At 43.6% G+C, this 27,262-nt stretch overlaps 1 protein-coding gene across 2 annotated transcripts in view; it reads left to right on the plus strand.

Moving 5' to 3' along the window:
* The window catches only part of cep112 (centrosomal protein 112), a 148,976-nt gene that overhangs the window by 107,810 nt on the left and 13,904 nt on the right, over window positions 1–27,262 (plus strand). For both annotated transcript variants that reach the window (XR_005209821.1, XM_037791753.1), the window contains exons 24-25: window positions 16,048–16,137; window positions 25,640–25,741. Coding sequence is in view for 1 of the 2 variants with exons in the window: in XM_037791753.1 (XP_037647681.1) it covers window positions 16,048–16,137; window positions 25,640–25,741 (192 nt within the window). In the remaining variant the exon portion in view is untranslated. The remainder of the gene's footprint in view (window positions 1–16,047; window positions 16,138–25,639; window positions 25,742–27,262) is intronic.

The raw sequence follows: 27,262 nt of genomic DNA on the forward strand, positions 1-27,262 counted from the left end.
CGCTCTGTCATTTTTATGGCGAGCTGCAAACTCCATAGTGTCTTTAAGTGGCTTGTGTGCTCTGTGTCTGGCTGAACCTTATAAATCTGTCTGCTGCACCCCACTTCTTTAGTCAGAGCCTCTCTATATATCAGGACTGTCATTCTCTTTCACTGCTAGCATTAACCTTTTTATTTCTCACGTGTTTATTGTCCTGATTAAACTTCACATGAAGAGCAATAATAGCTGATATAATTTAGATATTAGTCCATGTTTGACTTTGATGTGCCACTGCGAAATAACTGAGACACTATATAAGTAAAAGTGGTAATTTAACATGCCATAGGTAGCTGAAGTAAGCTATAAAACACTGCTGTCCTGCCTGTAACTGTCTTACGTACAGTGCAACCCTGTTTTAAAATGTAGATAAAACAACGTTTCTTGTGCAGATTTCTCTTTTGGACTCACAGGATCTTTTATTCTGCCTCTTGCCTTAGCAACCAGCCTGGGACACAGTGGCAGTTGATTGGGTGTGGCCCACTAAATAAAGAGTTGTTGTGTCTGGGATCAGGGCATGCTTCCAAACACAACCTTGTCTGTTTGTGGTTTGCAGCTGCCTCATATAGTCGTATGGTGGCAGATCTGTGAGCCTCTCCCTCCAGGCCCTGGCAGTTGAGTTTGCCATGTTATGATATGAGCATATTTTTTTATGCTAAATGTAGTACCTGTGAGGGTTTCTGGACAATATTTGTCATTGTTTTGTGTTGGTAATTGATTTCCAGTTATGAATATAGACATACATTTGCACAAAGCAAGCACATTTGCCCACTCCCATGTTGATAAGAGTATTAAATACTTGACAAATCTCCCTTTAAGGTACATTTTGAACAGATAAAAAAATGTGTGATTCATTTGCGGTTAATTGCGTTTAGCTATGGACAATCGCAATTAAATATTTGAATTGATTGACAGCCCTAGCATATATACATGGCCTTAAATACAGATCAATAAGATTGCTTCCTGAACAGATTTGACGATCAGCAGGTGGATTTATTTGTAGTTAGCATTTGAAATCATGCTAAAATCACATGTTTGCTATCATAAAATCCTGCGGTTGTTTCGTTTGTTTTCACACCACAAACCGACGTCACCTTTCCAGGCGGTCTTGGTTTGGTTGTTTGGTCTGCACCAGAGTTTGAATGAGCTTTCACACCAGCACAAACGAGCCGTACTAACCAGGTAAACGGACTTGAGTTTGTTTTAACCGAACCAAACGGGTTAAGTGTGAAAGCGACCTAAATGGAGGACAAAAACTACAGAAACATTATTCTATAATGCAGTTATACACACTTAGATAATTCATCATTTATTTACCATCATTTACATGAAATGTTTGTCATGTCATGGTGTTTCCTAGGGAGACTTGGCGACACTGACTCTGGCTAAACTTGTCCATACAGTAGCTCTGTTGTTGTAATCTAACTGTACCATGACACAACACACACACGCCGTCTCCCCTGGCTGTGTAACAAGACACAGGCCTTGGCATCTGTGTTGGGAGCAGACAAAGGCTTTCTGTTTCCATTATCTGTGTCCTCATTATTACGATCCCCCCCTGTATTAACCACACACTAATGAGACTCCAATTAATGGTTGAATTGCTTATTAAGGGCCAGACGTGAGTGGGAGAAGAGAATCAGTGAGGGAGAGGGAGGTGAGATTGGTCAAACACCAAAATAAAGAGACAGAAAGTGGATAAATAGTTGGTGTAAACTTGAAAGAAAAGGGAGAGGAGATGGTACACAATGAAGAGGAAGAGAGGAGGAGAGAGAGGGAGAGCCAACAAAAGGATGGAGGAAGTGTGAGGATTGAGACAGCAAACAGAAGGACAAGGGAAGAAAGAAATGGCGGAGAGCTGTCAGTGGGCCATCGAGGGAGTGTGTCGCCTGCTGACATTGTTTCCATGCTGCTCACTTCAAAGGGCTCGGATTATGAAGAGAGCGAGGGGCTTCAGACAATGGGAGGGGAAGAAAATAACATCAAAGTTAGCCGCGCATTTGAATTGGGATAATCCCAAAACAGTTGTTCTGAATGCATGCTGCACCGGATCAGATGTCCCTTTTTTTTTTTCCTCGCCAGCCCCGTTCTGCCTTTTCTTGCCCGAATTTAGCTCCCTCTGTGGCTCTACTGTACTTGTGACTTCTTAAATGTGGGTGTTAACTGCAGAGACCTTTGTATCTCGTAAAGGCCTTTTTTTAGAACAACTGTAGTACAGTTAAGTATGCTCATTATCTGGGGTTTTTATGTATAAGTGACGTTTAGGTGGAGGAGTATTTTTGTGTGGGTACATTTAGGCATGAGCGCCTGAGTGTGTGCCGGCTTGGCGTGTTGTCACAGACAGGGACGCTTGCATTGCTGGCCCTTCTCAGTTTGAATAGAGTCCAGAGAGAATAGAGAATTACTCCTAAAACCCGGAAATTAGTTAGCATGTTAGCACTTCTGGTTCCGTCATCTGGAAGTCAATGATGCCTGAAATAAGGTCTGTGGTTAACACAAGCTGAAGAGATTTTAACGTTTTATTCTGTGACATAAAATACATCAGTAAATATCCCACTTGTTAATTTTGAAGCTTGTACGTGTCTTCAAAAAGGCGGTGCCTAACAAGCGGCTAAATGAGACTACTAAACGTCATCATGCTGACACATCCGCCTTCAGCTTAGGGGAGGTGACATGAAGTCATACGACCGCTTTACGCTTCAAATATCGTAAAAATTGTGGAGATTATCTTGCTGAACAAAACGTGTAAGTATCATAAACGTTTGTTTGCCACAGAGCTTATTTTCTGCAATAATCCAAAACCCAATGGATAGATCCTATTGGCTTCTTGTCGAGGGGAACCAGGGCGATGCTAACTTCCTGGTTGGCCTACACAAAAACGTCATCCCTGCAGCACAGGAAATAGACTAAATATCAAAAAGTGTGTGTCGCAAAACATTGCAGACGTGAAGTGCACAGGCTGGTTAGTGCGATGCCCGATTGTAGGGCACCAAGTAGCTTTTCTGTTTTGGCTTTCTGAGGTGAACTTATACAAGTTTTTTTTTTTTATAATAACATTGAAAGAAAGATCTTTTTTTTATGTGAAGGGGCTTCTTGTACCGATGAACCCAGCTCTGCAGGTTTTAGCCACTTTTAGCTCATTGTTTGTTTTTTTTTGGTTCATATCAGAGGGCAACCTCCGGGTCTGAAAAGTGAAGCCGATGCAGAAGTGCCTTAAACTTGCATTCTCTCTAACAGCCAGCAGGGGGCGACTCCTCTGGTTGCAAAAAGAAGTCTGATTGTATAGAAGTCTATGAGAAAATGAGCCTACTTCTCACTTGATTTATTACCTCAGTTAACATTATAAACATGAGTTTATGGTCTCAATCTCTAGTTTCTTCTTCAATACAGCATGATGTTCATTTAGTAAATTATGGTCCCATTTAGAGTCAGATAGACCATAAAGCAGGGGATGCTTTAGAGCGTGGCTAACCTTGTGATTGACAGGTCGCTACCACGGCGTTGTCCGGTCTGGGAGTTCTCCGTGTTTTCGTCTTACAACTTTAACTCTTTCGCAGTGTGCCTCCAAAGAGCTCCACCCTCTCGTGTCACTTCTGGTTGCAAATAACCAAGATGGCGACAGCCAAAATGCCAAACTCGAGGCTTCAAAACGGCAGTCCACAAACCAATGGGTGACGTCACGGTGACTACGTCCACTTCTGATATCTATGGTTCATATACAGATTGAATGGTTGTGAGATTCAACAATATGCTATGTGGACTAAACGTAAACACATCCGTCCATCAGGAACAGGAAGTTGCGGTGTCACACTTTGGATAGTAAATAAAGAGAAGCTGAGGTTATGTAAATTACCCTTCCAATGTTTCACCTTACTTCCTGTCTTTGTTTCCTGTGAATGATCTCTCACACAGAGTCAGTTATATTTAGGCTACCAATTATCTCATAGTGGGCAAGGCAGGAGTGGGCAGTTTTAATGCACTGGAACCAGGCCGGTGTCAAAGGACTGTGGAAGGTGAAAGCAAGATGAAAGCGTTGTATTTGCTTTCATGTGTCCAGTCTATTCATATCAGGTAAAGGGGAATGGGAACCAATATAGAGGAAGCCAGTGTAGCGCATTGGGACGCAGCCAGCGTTTGGGTGAGAGGATTATTCACCTTCCTGATGTCATCTGTTTCCCTACATGTGCTATCCTGGTAAAGTGTCTCCATTTGTGGATGTTTTTTATTTTGTTCTTTGATGAGACGCGGGGGGTTGAGGTGAATGTGAAGTTTAATCTCGAGGTTATTGGGATTACTTTAGCACATGATGTGTGCTTGTGTGGCCGTGTGCACAGGCAGTGTTTTCGCCTGAAATGTGCAGCTGCCAAATCTGAGAGAACTCAAGCCCACATTAGCCTGCCAAGAGAAAGGTACAAAGACACACACACACACACACACACACAGGCCTTGTCTCTCTCTCTCTCTCTCTCTCTCTCTCTCTCTCTCTCTCTCCAACTCTGTATCTTCGAACTCTTTCTGTCTCAAACTCTGCTGTCTCTCCGCACACATACACAAGCACACATGCTCACCTCGCCCTGCCAAAAGGGAGAGGTGGCTGGTGAATAAACAATGGCACTCCGCCCATAGTGTCACCCGCCTGGGCTTTGATCAGCACCGCTGTTCCTGCTCCCCACAGCAGTGCTTCCTGTCTTTCTGCCTGCCGAATGCCGCCATGCGCGCGCACACGAGCTCGCACGCACACACACACAACTGAGCGTGTTATGTCTCATTCTTATACATAGGCCTACATATGCTATCTCTCTCTCTCGCCCATTTTTCCCACCAAGTCTTTATCTATCTTCGCCTCAAACTTGCACACAAACACAGCTTTGAGTTAGTGCCCTTGTCTCTTTCAGTAGTGTTGCATTCTCTAACATACACCCACATACGCTCAATGTTTTCACACACATACCCACACACACACACACACACACACACACACACACACACACACACACATAGGACTTTTTTGATCCAGGCCCATCATGCAGTAACTTCTAGTCAAAGAGAAGGTCCTGTTATAGTGTCCTCTGGGTGAAGTGACAGCAGACACATTACATAATGCAACAGTGACCATTGTCTCACTCTGTTTGAGGATGACAGTGAATATATGAGGTGCACTGTTCTTTGTACACGTTTGACAGTGTGGGGTGTGCATTTCTTTGTCAAATTTAGATGGAGTCCATGTGATCTCTTTTGTTTTTATGCATGCATACCAGTAACGAAGGCTCCTGTGTGCGCGCGCACACACACACACACACGGCCACACAAACATGCACACATTCAAGGGGGGCTAGTTGTAGCAGCTGCAGTTTGTCTGTAGTTCTGGTGTTATATATGCATTAGTTTCTGAGGGGGTTGAAAGGATGACTTTGCCTGTGGGAAGGAATGGCAGCAGTGGATCAAGAACAGGTGTGCTGGATACCCTCTGTTGCAGAAGCAAAGAGCTGCTTCAATTGTTGTGTGTGTGTGTGTGTGTGCATGTGTGCGTGTGTGCGTTTGTCTTCTCTGTTCGTGTGTCTGTCCATGTCCTTCAACACATGTCCATGTTCTCCGTGTCAACCTTGAACTGCGCATTTGTTTACTGAAGTTTAAACCATCTGTGTTTCTGCCACTTTCTTTTTTTCTGTGTGTGTGTGTGTGTGTGTGTGTGTGTGTGGGCATGAATTCCTACTTTCACTGTTCATTTTTTACTTAAAGGTGAATTAAGACATGTTTCCAATATTAACATTGAATCAAATGGATGGAGTATTACTACCAATCTCACTGAGAATCAACACTTCAGTCTCTGTGCAGACTGTTTTAACCTTAAGACAAATCTTTGGTTTGCCTGTCCAATAAACCAAAACAGTGCCTCTGGCGTATTAAAGGGATAGTTCAGGTGTTTTGAAGTGGGGTTGTATGAGGTACTCATTCATAGTAGGTGTATTACCTTCAGCAGATGACGGTCGGCACGCCTCCAGCATCGAGAAACAGAAAGGAGCACCAACACCACAGCAAAGCAATGTACTGCTGCGGATGGGGACGGCAGAAAAACATATTTTAGCCACCTTAAAGAAAGGCACTTGCAGATAAAGTTCACACTATAGGCTACACTGATATTATTAGTATCATACTATTTGTAGAATTAGATTCCAGTGGCGGCTGCATAGGATTGTTTCAGACTTGTTTGATCCAAACATTTCCAATAACTCCAGAGCGTTGTAAAGTCAAAATGTTTTGAATATATAATAAAATAGATAGATGTAATCATTTTAAAATTCACATCATGTTTTTATCTAATGAAATATTCTGCTTCAGTCCATATTTGTTGACGTTTAGCCACACTGAATCACCTTATTCAGATTGAGGACTTTGTTCAATGATTTGTAAATTTTTTAAGGGAGATGACGTCAAGAAATATGGAGCGAGGGCCTCAGCTTTTCTTAGATACAAGTAGGGGGAGCTTCAAGGAAAATAGGTTGATAACCACTGGTCTAGTGTAATTCCCAAAGTCAGTGTGTTTGCTCAGTTATAGCTAAAATGATAACTATTTTGTAGAATCCTGGGTTCAGTCCATAAGGGGCTTATGTGGCCATTGTGGTCTTAAATCTTAAAAGGAGTGAGGAGACTGCGGTGCTGTCAGTGAGGCTTCACTCCAACCTCCAGTTCAGGCCTGTTTTCTCCTTTATATTAGCATTGGTGTCCGCTAGAAATGTCTCACCTTGGATCTGTATATCTATTATGTGAAGGCAAGTTTCTCTCTCTTTCTCTTTCACTCTCTGACTCTCTTTATGTATCTGTGTTGTGAGAACCCATCTGCCTTCATGTCCATGTATATGTTGGTGTGTGTGTACAGCTCTACATGTGTGCCTGGCGTTGGCTGATTGATGACTTTCCCGGCTGTGGGCAGATTCCCGGCAGTGTTTGATCCGCATATCAGAGGAGGTGGAAGTAGGAGAGAGATAACATTCCAGGATGCAACTAGGGAACGTGGGAAGTAAAACAGCTCATAGAGACCATGCTCCGTTCTCGGACAACAAACGGAAAGTACTCATTAAACCACAGGCCTAATGCTGAAGTACAAAGCAACCGTGACGGCATAATGTCTTGTGCTTCCCGGGCTGTAGGCAGAAGTATAGACAAGCTGCGATGGCACCTCACTTGTAAACGTGTATATAACACTGTAATTAATGCAACAGATTTCACTATTTAAGCGCTTTCTCCAAGAAATCAGATCCTATGGAACTGATTGTGTTGAAAATATAGTCAGCAAATGGTATTAAAATAAAGGTTATAATATACAAAACTTGAATTTTTCAATAAAATTTTCTCAACTTCTCAATCAACTTTATTTTCCTAAATCTCCATTATTATTAAATCCTCATGTTTCAATCGCATTATCGTCTGCATACACAGGGCCAACAGTGAGCCTCAATTCCTCATATCACTTGCTAGCTTTGTGCTACGTTACCTTGCTGAAATTCCACTGTTACAGTATTGTGTGTTTGTTGTTATTTCTTCTGATTACAACGCAAAGAATCATAGAGTTTGATGGTTTAAATCATAAACTAGTGTATCATTTCTGATGGGTTTTTACTCCACAAAGCAGTTTCACATCCAGGCTGTGGAGGTCGGACAGAAGTGGTACATTAATAGTACTGTAGTTAAAGGTGCTCTATACGATATTCAGAGCATTAATGTAGGATCAAACAACTCTTTGCTGTGTAAAGATATAGTGGAGTAATGGCTACCCTCTGTGTGTGTGTGTTGTAATCCGAGCTTTCTCTGTGCTTGCAAGTGCTTTTAGTTCTTGTTAAGGTCCAGACACACCAAAACGACTTCAAAGAACTAGCGACGACGAAGGCCGCCTGTTGCGTCACCTCACGTCGCCTTTGTCTCGGCCAAAGAGCTGCACTCGAACACACCGCAAAGACTACAGCCAACGGCCAACTACCACGTACGTCCTGAGCCTGCGTGAGAGAAAATAACTCTCCACACCAGCAGGCGCCGTTAGCCTGTATTCGTCGTTCAAAAAAGGAAACTGGAAAAAACCGAGGACGGCAGATATACAAGCTGTTGTTATGACACGTACATGAAACAAAGCAGCCTTGCCGACCATTTTCACACCACTCTCACTCACCACTTAGCTTCATGAAAACATCCGTGTATTGGAATGATCAGATGAGATGGAGATGAAATCTCCTCTTGACTTTACTCGTTGGCTTGCTTTTCCTCACTTCCGTTTCTCTTCTTTTGCACTGATTCGCTTATCCTGAACCGCCAATCAGAGCGAATTCTCTCACCGACGAGCTGAGTCGACCGAAAAACCTCAGACACGGGCAGATAAGAGGTGACGATGAGCGAAAGATGCTCACCGACAGCCCAAAATTGTCCGACGGCCGACCGTTGGCTCGGTGTGTCAAGGCCTTTAGTGCATGTGAGCGTGCCTGACTGGCTAGCTCACGGCCGCCGTTGCTCTGCACTATGCTCATACGGCGGTTTCAGCTGATAACGCAACCGATGGCGTTGTTGTGGAAGTACCCACCCTCCGGTTCCTCCTCAGGTAAACACTGTTAGCTCTGTCAGTAGTGTTGCCGTTGTTTGCACTGTTAGCACCGTTAGCCACCAGCTCAGCAGTCGCCATGTTGAGAGCCGTGTGCAGGCGATAGAAATGCTCTCAATTTTGAATTTAGCACCTTTAAAGCTACGCTAAGAAACACAACCCTGACATACTATTGTCTTATCAAGTTGCTATGGCGTGTCACCATCCTACAGTTTGATATTGGGGCCTAATGAGAGCAGTGAGACTCAACAGTTTACAGAAAGGCGGCTAGAAAACCAAAGAATGAGCTAAAACTGATGAAATTTGCATAAAGCTGCAGAGTTGGCTTCAGCTCTCTAAAGTGACTCATTCACAGGTTTATATACTGTAACCACTTTTTTTGATTTTTGTGATGTAAATTACACTTTAATGCAGGCAGCAGTCAACAGGTTGCACGACTCTCTAATACAGTAAAATATTCCCAGCAAGATGTGTTGTATATGGAGACATGTTGTTGTTGCCTGCTATTATTCGTGGCAACTCGTGTGACATCAGTGACTTCCTTTCTGTTAACAACCTGAACATTCAATCCTGAAATAAAACCGGGATCTGTGTTTTATATTTTATTTTTAAAGACGAGAGTTTTTAGGCTGCTAAATTGCATTTGCAAGTTTTGCTGAACTTTACATCCATTAAATGCCACGCTATTTGATAAACAGAATATATGTATGTGAGCCCACACAAGTACACACAGGGCATATGGTGCATATTTCAGAGTTGTTTCCTATTCTCTTTCTACTGTAGCTCACAGCAGCTGAAAGAGACAGAGACGGAAAAGATAGAGAACAGTGTGTTCCCCCCGTGGGCATAGCTCGGTTGCAACATGTCTTCATTACCGCGGCAATTGTCTTACTATTTTCATCAGTACTAGGAAAGGCGCCTCCGTAACCGTGCCGACGTGTGTGCATATTGCAGTAGACGAGATAACTGTTCTGTTTGCCGTTCGGGAGAGTTTTGCTGCTGCCGCCATCACCGTATCCTCTCACTGCTGAAGTGCTGAAACGCATCAAAGCACTGAAAGCAAGTCGATTCATACTAATATCTGCGGTATCTTTCAGAGGGGCTGTCCTGGTCGACTTGCTAAACCACATCTTTTTATTCGTACACGCAGACAGCAAAGCAAAAGCAGAAGTTTCACTTCTCTAACACCTCAGGAGGGAGACCTCTCTCCTCCTCCTCCTCCTCCTACAGTTTCTCTCTTACACTCACTTCTTTACCTTTCCCTCAATCCTTTGATAAAAGTGCAGATAAAAGAGAGTCTGTGCTCATCTCTCTGGCCATCCACCTCTCCTTGAGGTTAGCACCTCTTTTATTATTTACTATTAGATCAGTAGACGTACATGCACACACCGCCTTGTTCTACTAAAACTGGTGTGTGTGTGTGTGGGCGCAGTCCACATACTGTGTCTTTGCTTATATGTCTGTGTGCTTCGTGCCCCTTGTGTACGTATCTGTTCTTACCCTTTTGCTTGTCAGTGAGTGTGTGTGTGTGTGTGTGTGTGTGTGTGTGTGTGTGTGCGTCCTTGGCTGGAGGCGGTGCAGTGTGAGGTTTTTCGCTGCTGTCTGAAGTCGTCCAGCCTCAGTGTCATTAGAGGATCTCTTTAATCCAGACTTTGGGAGAAACTTCTGACAGCACGCTGCAAATAGAAGGCCCCGCCGCACATGAAGAGCAGCTCGGCTCCTAACAAAACACCAAGTTTAAAGAGGCCCCTGGCCTTTTTTCCTCCTCCCACTATTCCCTCCCTTCTTTCTTCTTTGCTTTTTTTTCCCTGCCCTCTGTTGCTTTTACTTCACCCTAGGGAAACATGCTTGCCTTATCTGCGCAGGAGGACCACCCAGGAAAGATGACTCAGGCATCGGTGTGTCTGTGCGCCTGCGTGTGTGTTTGTGTGTGTGTACTAACACTGGGATTGCACACTAATTCGACTGAGTGTAGCACTCGCATTTTTCAGAACTTTTGCTGTTAATATTAATGCATGCCTACACCTGCATGGATCGCTCTGAGCGGTGTGTTTGTTGGCTGCTTGCGTGCGCGTGTGCCTCGCTAATCCTTTGAGCCAAAGTTTGGAATGAAAGGCAGAGGCACATTGCTGATGGAGGAGAGGTGAGAGAGGCCTTCAAGCTCCCCGACTGTGGGACCATCTCTTCACTCCGGCCACGTGTTTCTCTCCTTCACGTCCCTCCCGTCTTCCTCAGTATCTCACTGTCTCACCTCTCTGAGCTTTCTCTTCTTCTCTTCCTGACATACTCCTCCTCCTCTCTTATCTTCCCAGGCTTTGCATTTTGTTTACTTTTTCATGCACCTTTCTCTTTCATTCTGCACCTTCTCTCCTCCACACCCCCATCCCTCCATCTCTCCCTAAGGAACTCTAATTTCCCCCCCTCTTCCTGGCCTGTTCACAATGATCCCAGTCTGCATGACTGATAAAGACCATATCGCCCAGAGCATCTGGAGACACTTTAGCAGGATCACTCTACACACGGCCGTTCACACACTTTCACACACTAAATACCATAGAAACAGCCAGCATCTTGTGTTTACATGTGTATACAGTACAGATTTAAGACAGACTGAGAAAATGAGGGATCAATGATAAAGAGCCTCTCATTATTACTCATAAATGCTTTGAGAAATGACTGTATATGTCAGCCATATTTACAAATTCATGATCATCTGAGATTGGATTAAAGGGTGGGTCCATTATTCTAGTTTTTTTAGGTTTTTATATCATCCTGTAGCTTCCCAGTGGTGTTCCTTATGAATTCAAATCCGAACATTTTGGTCAACGTATGCATGTTTTAGCATCAAAATGCCTTCTAAGTCCTTCTAAAACCTTTCCCACGTGGCCTGACGTATGTTTCTGGATGATGCTGCTGCTGCATTTACGGTATATATACATCGTAGTCAGTGTAGTAACGTTACATACAGTAAGTTAGATGGCGGTCGGCACGCTCCCTGTTTGGAGAAGCAGACAGGAGCAATGTACTGCTGTGTGGACGCTACGTTAGTTCAGAGCCGAAAGTCACACAATAACACAAACTAACCGATCGATGCAGCGGTAGACCAGCAAACTGCTGTGTTCCTCGAGCTAAAATGATAGAGTCTGGTCTGGTCTTGAAGACCGCAATATAACTGCTTCAGTCCCCCCAATCAGAAAAGGGCTGTCTGACGGCGAGGTAAAGCAGTGAAAATATTCTAAATATAGCGTACACTTTTCTTTTAGATGGCTAAAATGCATTTTTCTGCTGCTCCGGTCCACAGCCGCTTTACTTCGCCGTCAGAGCGCCCTTTCCGACAGTAACTGAAGCCGTTATATTGCAATATATTCAAGACCAGACCAGACTCAATTCACAAAACAGACATTTTACCGTGCAGAACGCGGGAGTATACATACAACCCCACTTCAAAAACTCCAAACTAACCCTTTCAGTTATTTACAAACTTAGCACAGCTAACTTTGACTTAACTAGTGCTACCATTCACATTATTGTGGGAATGCTGATTCAGCATTAAAGGTTCATTCAGCCAAAATACTACTTTCTGTCAAACGACTTATTGCTTTAAAGGTTCATTCTGCCAAAATATTACTTCTTTCTGTCTAATGACTTACAGTTTTAAAGCTTCATTCCACCCAAAGTACTACTTTCTGTCCAAGCACTTATAGTTTTAAAGGTTTGCTCCAGCCAAAATACTACTTTCTGTCTAACGACTTATTGTTTTAAAGGTTCATTCCGCAAAAATACTACTTTCTGTCAAACGACTTATTGCTTTAAAGGTTCATTCTGCCAAAATATTACTTCTTTCTGTCTAATGACTTACAGTTTTAAAGCTTCATTCCACCCAAAGTACTACTTTCTGTCCAAGCACTTATAGTTTTAAAGGTTTGCTCCAGCCAAAATACTACTTTCTGTCTAACGACTTATTGTTTTAAAGGTTCATTCCGCAAAAATACTACTTTCTGTCAAACGACTTATTGCTTTAAAGGTTCATTCTGCCAAAATATTACTTCTTTCTGTCTAACGACTTACAGTTTTAAAGCTTCATTCCACCCAAAATACTACTTTCTTTCTAACAACTTATAATTTTAAGGTTTGTTCCAGCCAAAAACTACTTTCTGTCTAACAAGTTCATTCATTTCACCTTTGACAGTATTACAGTTTAGCTTCCTGCTTTTCTTGCAATGTATTTCAGCTCTTAGCTTTTTTTGGGGTCATCCAGTTCAGCTTTCAACTCCGTCAGTTTTACAATTCAGTTCCGTATTTTCAGTAATTAATTTCAGCTGTCAGTATTCCCACGCATTTTCAGCAAGAAATTCATTTTCCAATTCATAACCTTATTGATTAGCTGCTTTTTGCAACGGCTGAGTGGGCGTTTCCATTTGAAGAAGAAACCTGAACAGAACACATAGGGACCCGCCCTTTAAAGTCTAACTCTGACACTGGTATTCAAACTGCCTCAGGAGTGTGCAGGTGTTCACCGGCGTTTACGTTGTCAACTTTATTGTTTTGAGTAGTCCTTTTTTTTCTTGAATTAATATTTGTGTCTGCCAGAGTCAGTGTGATATCTGTTGCTCCGTGCCTCAATGCAGTATAATAAGACCATTATGTCCGACGGCGATGAAGACGAGATATTTCCGTGACCCTTTCTGACTCACAAAGCGCTTTTATTCATCAGCAGAATCATCCCATATGATTCTATTAATGAAGTGACACGCGTTGAACTTCTTCCCCTTCAGAGTTGTTTTGAGCACATCAGATACAGAACCCACATGAAAGAGACGAACGCGTCACCAGTGAGGCCCACTAAGTCAGCCTTACTTCCCAGAAGACCTGGTCCAGAAATGCTGTGTCACAGTGCGGGGAATCAGAAGTGGGTTTAGAAAAGGGGGGGGGTTGTCAGGGTCGTCTTTGTCAGCCGTACTGCTGCCTTTGAAGGATAGACGTAGGTGAGGTTAGGGTCACAATGGGGAAATGTGGAGGAAGGAAAGGTATGAATCACCAGATAATCCACTGGCATCCAGCAAGAAACACTCTTAATATCAGAAATCAACAATCTCTACAACTCATTCTGGCAATTTAGATCATTTGACCTTCGATTCAGAGAAGGAAAAAGAAAAAGGAAGAAATCTCACACTCACTAGAATCATAAAAACTGGTTAAAAAAAACGCCACTAAAAAATGCTTTTCCAGTGTCGTCGAGCCTTTTGATTCACCAATAAACAAAATGAAATGATGAAATCGAAGGCAAGGGGGCTGCACTGGATGGAGATGTGGGCTGTGATGGGATCGTGACTGGCTAAGAAATACCCTGATTAATAGGATCAACGCGCTGGAAAAACCAGCTGCCTTTCATGCCGCAGAGCTAAAAAACTGACCTCGACATGCTGCTGAATCATAATAGTCTAGTAATGCGTGTTGGTCCAGGAATCCATCTGCCAGGCGTTCAAATTAGCCACTGCAAAGGAAAGAGGTCCATTAGAAAGATGATTTTATCTGCATCTGTGCAGTTCAGTATGGAGGACGGAACCTGCCACAATCAAAAATGATTAAATAAATGACTTGATAAATAGATTTGCCATTAAATATACTATAATTAATATTAAAAATACATGTAGGCATTTGCTAATTGATAAAATATGACAAATATTGATATTTCTTTGTTTATTAACCTTTGTATTAATCCCCCTATCTACAGTATCTATCTACTCTTCTATTTAATTTTCCCTTTTATTTACTTTAGGGCTGTCAAACTGACCATGTCATACTAGCTTGTCGGGAAGGGGGTTAAATAACGCTCCAAACTAATGCTAAATTTTGGCGAGGATAAACTGGCATGGTCATTTTCAAAGGGTGATCTCTGACCTCAAGATATGTGAATGAAAATGGGTTCTATGGGTATAAAAACTGGACAATCATACGATACATCACAAATATTTGAATCGATTGACAGCCCTAATTTATTTATTTATTTATTGTTTTATAGAAGCAAATTAAAACAGAAATATCAATTTATGTCACATTTTATACATTAATTAATGCCTAAATATTATTTTTGGTACATTTAATGGCATATTTATTTATCTATCTAGTCATTTATTAATTTATTTATTTAATTTATGCAGGGTTTGTCCTCCATAGTTCGGGTGCGGGTTCACACTGTGGTGCAATCCTGTTAAAAGAAAGAAATTAAATGTCAAAAAAGGGAGAAAATAAGGTGAATTTTCCATCAATTTCAGCTACCGTGAGATCTACTGCATCTAACAATCCAACAACAAAGCTTTCAACTTCCTTTTTAGTCAGTAGTTCTCAGAGAATTGCTACCCAGAAGTTCAACCAGGCCCTGAAGCCTAACGCAGTCTGTGTGTGATTTATGTCAGTGTGGTGGGTTGTAGATCAGGCCGGTCATGCCTATCACCTGCACTGTGTTTCCATCGGCTCTGAGAATCGACAAGGCAACACCTGGCCCGCTCACTCAACCCCACCGGGGAGACGCACCGAGAATATTGATGCTAGCCATACACTTGTAGAAGGCTATGTGTGTGTGTGTTTTATGTTCAGGTGTGCGTGCGTGCACACATCGCCCTCTCTGCTTTTCATGCAGACTAATCAAAGACGAAGTGTCCACATGTGCACTCAAAACATCTGGTTCTGCGTCGCATGCAGGAACTGCGCCTTTCTTTCCACTGCTATCACTTACAGGCAGAGAGGGGAAAAATGTCCTCCACACACACATAACAGCATTTTCTTTCTTTCTTTCTTTCCTGAATCTTAGAAAGCAAAATAGATTAAATTCTTTATTGGCGCCCTGTGGGGAAATTTGATCAACTCAGGTATTTTGGAGGTTCTTATCCACTAAATGATACAGTACATCTCTCTTATTACCGCCAAAGAAATAATGATCCTTAAAGGAATGCAACTTCACAAAAGCCTCGGCAGTTTGCTAATTCCCTGAGTGAGCAAGTCTCTCTCTCTCTCTCTCTCTCTCTCTCTCTCTCTCTCTCTCTCTCTCTCTCTCTCTCTCTCTCTCTCTCTCTCTCTCTCTCTGTGTGCCCTTGTCTGGAAATGAGTTTGGGCTTAATGAGGCCAGCTTGCCAGTAATTACTGTCATGACTTTATTATTAGCCTTTTAACACGCAAAGACTAATCACAGGCTGCATCTCTCTTCACTGTCCCTTCTGTCTACCTTTCTCTGTCCTGAATATCCTCTCACTGGCTCTGTCCGACCTGATCGCTCTTGTTTTCTCAGTTTCTCAGCCTCTCATTCAGATGTTTCCTTCCAGCTAAATTATATCACTTTGCGACAGTTACTCCACGCAGATCTGAGAGTTTGTTGTTGTTTTTTCCCGTCAGTCGTCCGACAACGCTGACTATCTCTCCCTCCCCCCCAGGCTCTGCAGGAGAAGGTGGAAAGTCTACAGAGGCAGCTGCGCTGCTCAGAGAAGAAGCTGCTCAGTAAAGAGCTGGAGACTGGAGAGAAGGTAATACAGACGCTCCTTTTCCTCTCCATCTCTCGCTATCTCTTTTATCATTTGCTCCTTACCATTAACTGTTGCATCACTCCTGCTGCCCTCAGCCTTTTCGTCACACCTCTATTTGACTTTGTGTGATCCTTTTTTGTTGGAATTGAATCCCTTCAACGCCCATCTCTGCTCCCCCATCATCACCTGGTGTCCCTACCCCCTCACCCCCTCAGTTGCCATCCTTACTAGACCCTCCAGGGGGCCACAGAAGACAAAAAAGAAATATATTCTTCGCTCCTTTCTGCCCTCCCTTCATCACTCTACCATCTCGTTCTCCTGTTCAGAGCCACAGATATGCCCCCTCGCACATTTCCCAAATTCCTTGAGATTTGGCTTCAAGAGCCAGCGCCTAGGGCCAGGAATGCCACCACCGCCTGTGTTCAGAGGGAAGCCTCTGTGTGTGCACACACACTCCCCATTGCTCTCCAGAATGCCCTGTAATAAGGCTCTGTTTTGACCTTGACACACACCGAGAAGAAAGCACTAATGACTACACTCACACAGGAGGCTCTTCTTTGTACCCTGGTATGTACAACCAAAGGCATTCATCCTCCCGTGTCCCCCCCCTCTGATCCGCCCACTGACCCTTGTACACACTTCACACACTCGTCACACACCTCGGTGTCTGGCCGTCATAAATCTGCGGGAAGGGGTCAGTGGTTTTTAGGAGCCGTTGGTCACTGACCCAGTCCCAGAGGCGCTGCACGTTGTTTCCTATAACTTAAGAGGAGCTGACCCCTGAACCCGCCGGCTGCACTGTCAGATCATGTCGTCTGGTGAAGGGTTTGAGTTACTCTTTCTCAGCTTTGCATTTACGTGTTTTGTTAGTGTTGTTTACTGCGCGATCCATCACTGAAGACACAATCAGTCGATGTATCGGTGAAGAGTTTTTACCACAGGTTGCCAAAAAATGCTGAAAGAAATGTACCTGCTCTCTGGTATTTCTATCTCAAGGAGAAGAGTTCATCTTTATGTTTCTAAAAGTCAAACACGTGGACAAGTTCCCTAGCAACCACTATGGCATATTGTTCATGTTATAACCACTTATAGTTGTTAAGGAAGTGACACAAAGTAAGAGAGAAGTCCTGTATTTTTCAGGATCATTTTCAGCATCTTGCACATGACCTCAGATACTCAGTGTGTGTGTGTGTGTGTGTGTGTGTGTGTGTGTGTGTGTTAATAGTGAAAGGAAAGGTGGAGCATGGAGCCATGAAGTATACTTCAGGTAGATGATATTGTTCCACTGCTCTGCAGATGTTAACACATATTTGGATTTCCACAGTGCTCAGCTGTGCAAAGTTTCATGACGTGTTGAAAAAACAAAATATTGTGCAGTGTGTAGGATTTGGCGGCATCTAGTGGTGTGGTTGCAGATTGCAACCAACTGAGTACCCCTCTGCTCACTCCTCCCTTTCCAAGACTTGCGTAAACATGTGACGCTGAGTGCAAAACCGCGGTAACGCTGTTTGCCTCGCTCAGAGGCCATTCTTACCATAATAACACTACTTTAGGAGCAACGTAAGTCAGACGGCGGCGGCCGGTAATGTTTGGTTTGTTCGTTACGGGCTACTGTAGAAACATGGCGGACTCTGTGAAGAGGACCCGCTCCCTATATAGATATGAACAACCCTTTCTAAGCTAACGAAACACAACGATTCTTAGTTTCAGGTGATTATACACTAAAGAAAACATAGTTATGAATGTTATATTCAATTTCTACCAATAGATCCTCCTAAATGTTACACACTGGTCCTTTCATGTTATCAATTATGCTTTTATTTAGCACATTCAATCACTCAGAACCCACTTATTGCTTGTGGTCTATAGAGCTTAGTCTCGTATAGTTGAAATGTTTTGATACTGGCGCCAGTAAGAAATACAGATTTTAGTAGTGATACCAAAAATGCTTGGTTCTGGTATAAAATCAGCAACATTATGATTTAAGTCAGGCAGTACGTCAAAGCGAGGAACGGGTAAACAAGCTAAGAATTTGATTAAGCATTTGGTACCAATTGTACGTACTTGTACGGTTCTTAATTCTCCGCCATAAAACACATTTCACTAATCTATCGCAGATTGTTTTGCTGCGCCAAAAGTTGGCAGCAAAGACACAAACAGGAAGTGTGCCACAGTCGGATAAGAACGGAGGAATCTCTGCGCGTCAGCCGAGTCGAAGCTAAAAGTGATGCCTCGACAGATAAGACAGCTGAGGCAGAAACTGGAATGATGAGATCTGAAGCACACGGTTCTAGTAAGAGCTTTTTAATAAGGTGCAGCAAAGTGAAGTCTTCATCAGAGTGAGAAGAGGCAGTGTAGACATTTGAAATGCCTGCGTCCAGCTAATAGCGGTCTCTCACAGGATGGACAGGTTCTTGCCACTGTTTATATTAAATTTCCTAGAAAACAACATAGAAATCAGATTCATTTCTTCATTTAGACCATATGAGTCAATTGAGTTCATTTTATAGATCCAGTAGCTTCCCCTGCACATCAGTTTGGTCACAGGAAGTCGCAGCTTGTCCCAGGGAGGTCTTTTTAGCCTTCAATCAATCAAGTCCTTGGTGTAAATGTGCGCAATGAACTTCAATATTTGCTCATTTTCTTGGTCATGGGAATTTCTGAGTGTTGTTTCAGTAGTACGTCTACCACCCCTATAGAAATCAAACCCATTTACTTCATCGTTCACCGTGTCATCAATATATAGGAAATGGGAGTGTGACCGTTGTAGATCTTAATGTCATATACCTACCCGCTTGTAAATTGGACATTGGCCTCCAAAGATTTACATATTTTGAACTGCTGACTGGTGTTCACTAACGACAAAACACATCAGTGATTGTAATGGGTGCAAGCTGTCAAGATCCTCCTAATTCGTAAGGATCGATATCATAAACTCACTTAAATTTTGTAATATATCCACCCTGTGCCTCTCTCAGCTTCTCTTTATATGGGTGTTTGTCTTTCGCACTGCTTTATACATTTCTGGGGATGAACGATGAATAGCAGCAATAACAGATGAATAAGCCGGTGACAGATGATTGTCTACCGTAGCTCCGTACGCTACTCTCCAAAACTGGCAGTGCGCCCCAGAATGCTCCATGATTCCCATCCTCTATAGTCAAATGATGGACGCTACAAACTGAAAGTGAAAGTGTCTGCTCCGTACGGAATCTCAGCACAGAGTAGCTGGATTGAGATTTCACCCACAGGACGAGAGAGTTGACGATGGCGGAGGATTTGGTGTCGAAGCGAAAAGCAAAAGCACCTATTTGGCAATATTTTGGATTTAAACTCAATGCTATTAGGGCGCCGTAACATTAGTGAGGTAGTCGCCGTGCGGAGGACGCGGAGCGGTCACAGCCGGTGTGCCGTTGTGGAAACTTGCGGCCCTGTAGCAAAAGCTGAACCGGAGAGATCAGACACAGCCATTCATCGTTGAAGATCGTGCTACATATATTGACTGTCATCTTTTCTTGTAAAATGTCCGGTGTAATCGGTAACACAAGTTTATTAACCGGTGGGAAAATGTCCTCACCGTCACATCACCAAATTGGTGGTACCTGGATGTCCGCATGGAGCCTTCGCATACACCTTCTGATGATGGAATTTACGTCACGCGGACCTTCGCTTACTCACAGACGCAGAAAGTAAAACTTTACAGCGTCTTTGCACAGCTCACCCGTTTCTCAGACAGTCTGAATCATATATTTATTCCTGCTCTCACCTAAGGTCAGGTGTGTGTGTGTGTGTGTGTGTGAGTGTGCATAGTGCATGTCAAAAGGAAGACAGCGTCTCTACTGTATATTTGTATTTGGTTGGTGTGTGACTGTTTGCATTAGTGTATTATCATATGTGCATCTGCATTGTTGGGTGCACGGCGGTTCATTGGTTTTTTGTTTTTTTTAGCTGTATGATAATAAACCTCCACTCTCAGTCTCCTCACACTGATATTGCCCTAGTTTATCTGCCAAGACTTGTCTTTGTAATCCGATCCCTCACATGCAAAAACAGCCTTTCTGCCCAGACTTCACACAGATGTTGCTCGCCTCACACTCGCAGGGCCCTCGCAGGCTCCCCCACTCTAAAATGGCGGATCAGCAGCTCCTTGTGTGGTTCGATTCTCCTTGAAGAGAGGAGCAGAATGTTGAAGAGTACGGCTCTTTGTATAAATACATAATGATACAGCGGGCACAGTGAACTGTACAAGTTTCAGAGATGTGTTCTCCTGCAACACGGGACCCTGGTAAAAACAAAAAAAAATAAAAAATAGTTGTTTTCAGTATTGATGCAGACATAAAAATGCAGAAGAGTTGAACTTAAGTTCTGTAGTCAGTCGTTTTCCTGTGTGCTGTTTTTGTTGAGGCGCATTACATCAGCAGCTACCAATCCATCCCATAGTTCTAACAACTTCAATAAGATCTGTAGCCACTTCTAATCTCCTCCTTCCTTTTTTTCACTTTTGTGAGGCGGTTTCTTTTTTTCCCCTCTCGCAGCAAAGCGTTTTTGAATTCAAATCGCTCCTTGGTGAACTCTCTGAGTGCCAACTCAGTGGATGTGGAGGTGCAAACTTTGTGAGTGGCGTCATTTTTTGATGTACCCCCTTGTTCCTGACAAGGTTTTTGTCACTTTGGAACAAGGGGGTTATATCAAAAAATGTCTTTCCAGCAGCTACTACTCACCCCCCCCAACCTGTCCCACGCAAGCACACACACCCCAACTTCATTAGCATACATCAAGCTTCCCAACGATGTGACAAACTTCATTTGAACGTTGAAAGTGTTGAGGGCTTGTTTCTTTCTGCTGGCAGCTGTCAAAAACCACGCCATGTGACGGTACCAAACGCAAGGGAAAGTCAAAACCACAATCTAAAGACTATATATAGATGAAATGTTGTCATTTTAAGATGACTGGGAGGGGAAAACGACTGCCGCTCCTCGCAGTCTTCAAAACTAGAGAATCACGCTTCATCAGGAACAAACAAAATCTCATTTTAAAAAGAGCTGTGGAGATGAAACCTGATTTTTCTCCTGAAAGTCAAAGTCCCTTTTCATTGCTCTGGGAAACAGTGGCACACTTCTTCTTTTTTCTCGCCACGTTTCCCTTCCTCTTTTCTTTACTGCTCACTCTCATCTGGAGTCCGTCAATGACCAAAACCTCACGGAAGGTTTGATCAACATAACTGTTCAAAGGCAGCCGACATCTGTCCTAATGGTGAGGAGGCTCTTTTTTTTTTCCTCCTGCCACCTGTCAGAAAAACAAACATGCCTTTGCTGTAAAAAAAAAGAAAAGATGTTGAAAGAAGAGAAAAATGTGTGTTTGCGTGAAGAAAAAAATCAAGATGTGAGAGGAGGGACCCTGGAAGAGGCGAGAGGATGCAAAGCTGAAGGAAGTCAGACATCTTTGGGGAGTTTGAGAGATGCTCCTGTTTTGAATTTTAACGCCATTGAGAGAGAGAGACGCAGTGAAGTCAGAAATTTGAATCGGTGCTTTACCTGTCCTCGTCTGCTGCTTTTCTGCATCTGTTAGCCGAGCATAAAACAGAGATGTTGTTATGAAAAAAAAAAGGCTGCTGCCTCCACCCACACACGTTGCATAGTAAACTATGGTTAAGCTTTAGTTAGAGGTGCTGTAGAAAGATGTGATTGCAAATGCTTCGGTCTGCTACTGTGCAGCAGTATCGTACGCCTTCAAGTTAAAGGTTCTCTATACGATATCAGAGCATTAATAAACAGCAAACAACTATTTGCTATGTAAAGATATAGAGGAGTAATATCTACCTGAGCAGAGAATGAAGTCACTCTCTCCTCTTTGTGTGTGTGTGTGTTGTAATCATAGCCTCTCTGTGCTTTGTTGACATAGCCAGGCCGGCCATGCATGCCTTTTAGTGCATGTGAGCGTGCCCCATTGGCTAGCTCACAGCCGCCACTCTGCACTGCTCTCATACGGCGATTACAGCTGATAACGCCGTCCCGGCCCAACAGCGCCGCCGTGGAAGCGTAGCACCCACCCTCCGGTTCCCCCGGTTACTCGCTCCCATCGCCGCCACCCTCTCTCTGGTGCTTCACCACTCACTTACCGCATACAGACACACTCTCCACACCGACTTTGCACCACATGATCCATGCTACTCTTACAACAACTGGCTCTAGAGAGGGCCATTCGTGTTTTTTTGCATCAGCCACTGTAGCTCTCCTGCACGCTTGGCACACGGGAGAGGCTTCAGTTGGTTGCAATCTCAACCTCACTGCTAGATACCACCACATCACACTGTTCCTTTAAGTGGTATTTTATAAAGCGTTTCTGTCTGTTTAACACCGACAGCCACAGCAGCCATTCAGTGCAGTTGACCACGAAGTCATTAGGCCAGAAGCCAGATCCACAACCTCACTGTATCACACAATACATTAGTTCCAGTTGCCGTTGTTACTAAAGCAAACATTCCTGTCCCGTCTCATCAGCCGTGCGACTGTACGTACAGTCGTCCCCGTTGCTCCCTGTGAGTCCCGGTGAATACTCCGTTGTGCAGCCTTGCCCATTCTAATGTATGGGAAGGAAAATGGAGACAGCGATGCCACAAAGGAGCTTGTAATTTAGGCAGAGCGGATCTCTCATTGCTGTGGCGACTGCACCATACATGAACCAAGAATGCAAAACTTAAGGAGCGTGGCTTTTGAAGAATCTAGACTTATATTCAGAGTGGTTGGTAAGGGATGTGTTTATTCAACCATTGTTTATTGCTTTGGTCTGAGGTAGTGGAGTGTGTTTTGTCTTGGCTTGCCATTTTGTTATGACTACAGAAGCTGCTATAGATAGATAGACTTCTTTTTTTTGTTGAAAAATCTGCACTCCCATGGCTTCAGCTGATTTTTGAACTCCCGGACATTCAAATTAAAGCTTCTGAAACCTTCTTCTTCTTTTTTTTTTTGCCACTTGTTTGAAAAAGGTCACTCTCAAATTATCCTTGACTTCATTCTCACACACAGAGAGAGACATATTTCTGTAAACTTTCAAATGAACGGGGCAGAAGGAGCCTGCGAAAAAAATTGGCAAAGTTGTGGCAGTGTAATCTACTGCACACTGTGCCGAGACAAAGTGAGCTGCTTCATGTTGGGATCATTTATACTGCGGGTTGCTTTGAAGTGCTTCCCAATCCCTTTCATTGTGCCCAGGAAGATTAATTAGCCAAAGCCAGAACAATCAGTTAAATCCACAACAGGAAAATTATTTTAGGAAAACCAATCTTTTTCCCTCCCCCTCACCTCATTCACGCTCTCTTCACATGAAAGACCGGACTGATGAGAGGGGAGGTGGGGAAGGGTGGGGATATTCTCTTAATGTTAGCCGGACTTTGGCTCTGTCAAACACATTATGGTCGGCTGAAATGCCCAGACTCTCCCCTGGTTACACCTTGAAATATGTGGCTGAAAACTGTTGCCTTTCACAGCCCCCGTTGAGTCCTCCAGCTCTGCTAAACTATTCATCAAGCTCCGAATTAATTGATCCGGCAACTCTTTTCAAAACGCCGTAAAGGCTTTTACAGTACTGTAAAAGCTCTGTGTTTGTGCGTGTGTGTGTGTGTGTGCGTCCATTCATGTGTGTTTGTGGGTAAAAAAACGGGGGGGGTTGCGCTAACCAAACCCTTTTCAACTTCTATAATCAGACTCTGGTTTAGTGGAGTGTAATTTAGCCCCAGACAGACTTCCTCCGGTCCTCCCCAGTGGAGCTAGCTAGCTAGCCGTGGAGCTGCTGCTGCTGCGTTTGATGTGTTCTGCCCTCCACCACGGCCCTGTCCTCTTCCAAACCCAGCTGTGTCAGGCCCCATAAATGCATTGTGTCAGATCTGGCTGTAGTCTGCTATCAGCCGCCAGTAGGGGGTGTTGTGCAGAGCGAGCCGTGCCAGTCTGCGGACCCCCTGTGGAGATGTGAAGGAGCTGTGAAGAGCGAGGGAATACTCTGAGCCATGAATAAAGAGGGGATACCCACTGTCTGTGAATGTGTGTGTATGTGTGTGTGTGTGTGTGTGTGTGAGAGTGTGTGTGCCTCCTCCAAGGGAGCTGTTCACTTGGGCACTGTGTCTGGAAGTGCATGCATGACATGCAAGTGTTTTATATGAATGGGAAGCAGAAGCACTTACTCAGCAATGATTTAAATCCATTATTATTATTCATTTGTCTTTAAATGTGTTGATATTTTTCAATGCAAAAATACCAACAAATGATATAAATACAGATGAAGATCACAGATTTAATGTTTTTAATTAAGTGTGTATATATATAATGCATATGTAATTATTTGATGATTGAATAACTACTGTGTAATATCATTTATGAATTGTTTTGTTCAGGTGTTCCTTCTAATTTAAAGGGCTAGTTCAGGTTTTTTGAAGTGGTGTTGTAAGAGGTATTTATCCATAGTGAGTGTATGACCTACAGTAGATGACGGTCAGCGTGACCCCAGCTTGGAGAAGCAGACAGGAGTACTTACACCTAAAAATATCAACAACAATTTAAGCGTACGCTATATTTAGAATATTTTCCGGCAGGGAACTGAACTGAAAGTGAAATCTATCTATACTGGTTTTGTCAACGGAGTCTGGTGGCTTTGGAGCAAGCTTAGATAAGTTTCACTTTCAGTTCAGTTAGGGCCGGTTATCGGTACTCGATACCTTTAAGGTATCGACCGAAATAACTCAGTACCAAGTAGTATCGAAACTTCTCCAGTCAAACGATACCTGCAAGCTGCAATCCATCTTTTTTGTTCCAGGAAAAAAATGACTATTTGTCTGGTTTTGCTCGCAGCCAATCATCACAAGCGTTCTTAGATTTAATGCGACGGATTGGCCCACTATCGCACTAGCTACAACCCATACAGCCGGGATTGCCTGTCTGCACTCAGCTCTGAACACGGAGATGTCTGAGCCGGCGGCTAGCAGCTAAAAGTGCTAACAGTGCAAACAACGGCAACATAGCTGACGGAGCTAACAGTGTCAACCTGGGGGGGAACCGGAGGTTGGACATTACGCTTCAACAACAATGCGGTCCTGCAACCGTGGGTCGGTATTGGTATCACTTTAAGGGTACTGGTATTGGTACTGGCATCATAATTTTAAAACCCAGCCCTAAGTCCAGTTCCCCATCAGAAAGGGCTGTCTGACTGCAAGAGAAAGCTGTGAAAATAATCTAAATATAGCGTACACTTTAACTGATATAGATTTTTTTAGGTGAGCCTTTCTTTTAGGTGTATAAAATACGTTTTGCTGCCAGCCTCGTCCACAGCAGTACATTGCTTTGCTCCGGTGTCGCTACTCCGGCCTGCTTCTCCAAACTGGGAGCGTGCCGACCGTCATCTACTGTAGGTAATACACCGACTATGGATAAGTACCTCATACAACCCCGCTTCACAACACCTGAACTATCCCTTTAACCGACACTGTTTGGCTGCCCTGCCTCTGTCGTCTCAGGTGACTGTGGTGCGTCAGGAGTATGAGGAGAGGATCAAAGGTTTGATGCCAGCAGAGCTCAGACAGGAACTGGAGGACACCATCACCTCTCTGAAAGCTCAGGTGAGAGCCGACTGTTTGCACGATAACAGATCAGATACCGGCAGGACCAGAACGAACACGCTGACACTTTCAATCCGGTGGCTTTAGTTTCAACAATGTTAAGAATTGACAGGGCGTTCGGGTTTCATTTTCATTCATCCATTACCCATTTAAACACAATATACTGTATATAGGACAGATTGTCAAAGTAAAGTTCAGTATCCTCCGGTGTTTTTAAAGAGATTTATATGCTTTTGTCTTTCACTTTCCTTGACTATTAACCATCAAAACTGTCAGAAACATAACCCACACAAATATGCATGTAGGAGATATTTGTTAAGTCATAATTAGTGTCGTTTTGGACCTTGCCAATCCTCTTTATAAAGGCCCTGACACACCAAGCCGACGGTCAGTCGTCAGACACTTTGGGGACGTCTGTGAGCGTCTGTCGGCCTAGTTTTTGCGGTGTGTCCCGCACTGTCGGCTCTAGTCTGCCCGAGTTTTTTGGCAGCATGTTGAATCGCCGGCGGCGCAATCAAGCCAACGAGTAAAGTCAAGAGGAAAAACACAGAAGGTTCCTCTCATCTTTCATCTTCATCTGATCGTTCCAACACACGGATAGTGTGAGTGAGAGTGGTGTGAAAATGGTCGGTAAACGCCGCTTTATTTCATGTACGTATCATAATAATGGCTTGTATATCCGCCGTCCTCCATCTTCCGGTTTCCCTTTTTGAATGACAAAAACAAACTACCGCCACCTGCTGGTGTGGAGAGTTATTTCATCGCACGCAGGCGCAGAACGTACGTTGCGGTGTGTTCGAATGCAACTTTTTGGTCAAGACAAAGGCGACATAAGGCGTTGCAACTGATGGCCTTCGTGGCCGCTAGTTCTTCAATGTCGGGTTGGTGTGTCTGGGCCTTAAACCTTAAACTGTCCTTGTCTCTCCATCAGATCCCCCCATGCATAGCAACATTCACATGTTGTTCCTCTGAGCTATGTCCAATATCTTTCTCCGCTTTTACATTGTAAACAAAAGAAGGATTTCTGTAATGATGATAGAATAATGCAGTACATAGTTGTTTCTCATCATAAACCCCTGCCTTGTTCAAATAGGTTTACCAAGATCCCATTTCAGTGCGCAGACCACAGCCCTGTGATCGGATATGTTTATAAGATGTAATTCATGACCATGAGTGGTCTCTCCTCTCATTGACGACGTCTTGGGTTTTGCACATTAAAGTGCATTCGTTTTACATGACGAAAAAAAAAAAAAAAAGGTGGGGAGAGTTTTCCGTGTCTCTGGAGACATCCGACCACATTTCGTTGGGGTTTTTTTTTGTATCCACTTCACCACTGCGAGGTGCCAAATGAAATGCTAGATCTTTCCTGAGGTCTCCCCCACAGAAAGGAATGTACCCTCGGCTCCAGTACGGTAGTCCCAGAACAATACAGATTCTTTCGGAGCCGTGATTATTCTGCCAGGCTCGAGATGTAAATGTAGACGGGGTTTATTTTCACTTCTGCCAAAGACACTTCATAAA

Source organism: Sebastes umbrosus, chromosome 14, assembly GCF_015220745.1.
Source record: "Sebastes umbrosus isolate fSebUmb1 chromosome 14, fSebUmb1.pri, whole genome shotgun sequence".
Classification (NCBI taxonomy): Eukaryota; Metazoa; Chordata; class Actinopteri; order Perciformes; family Sebastidae; genus Sebastes; species Sebastes umbrosus.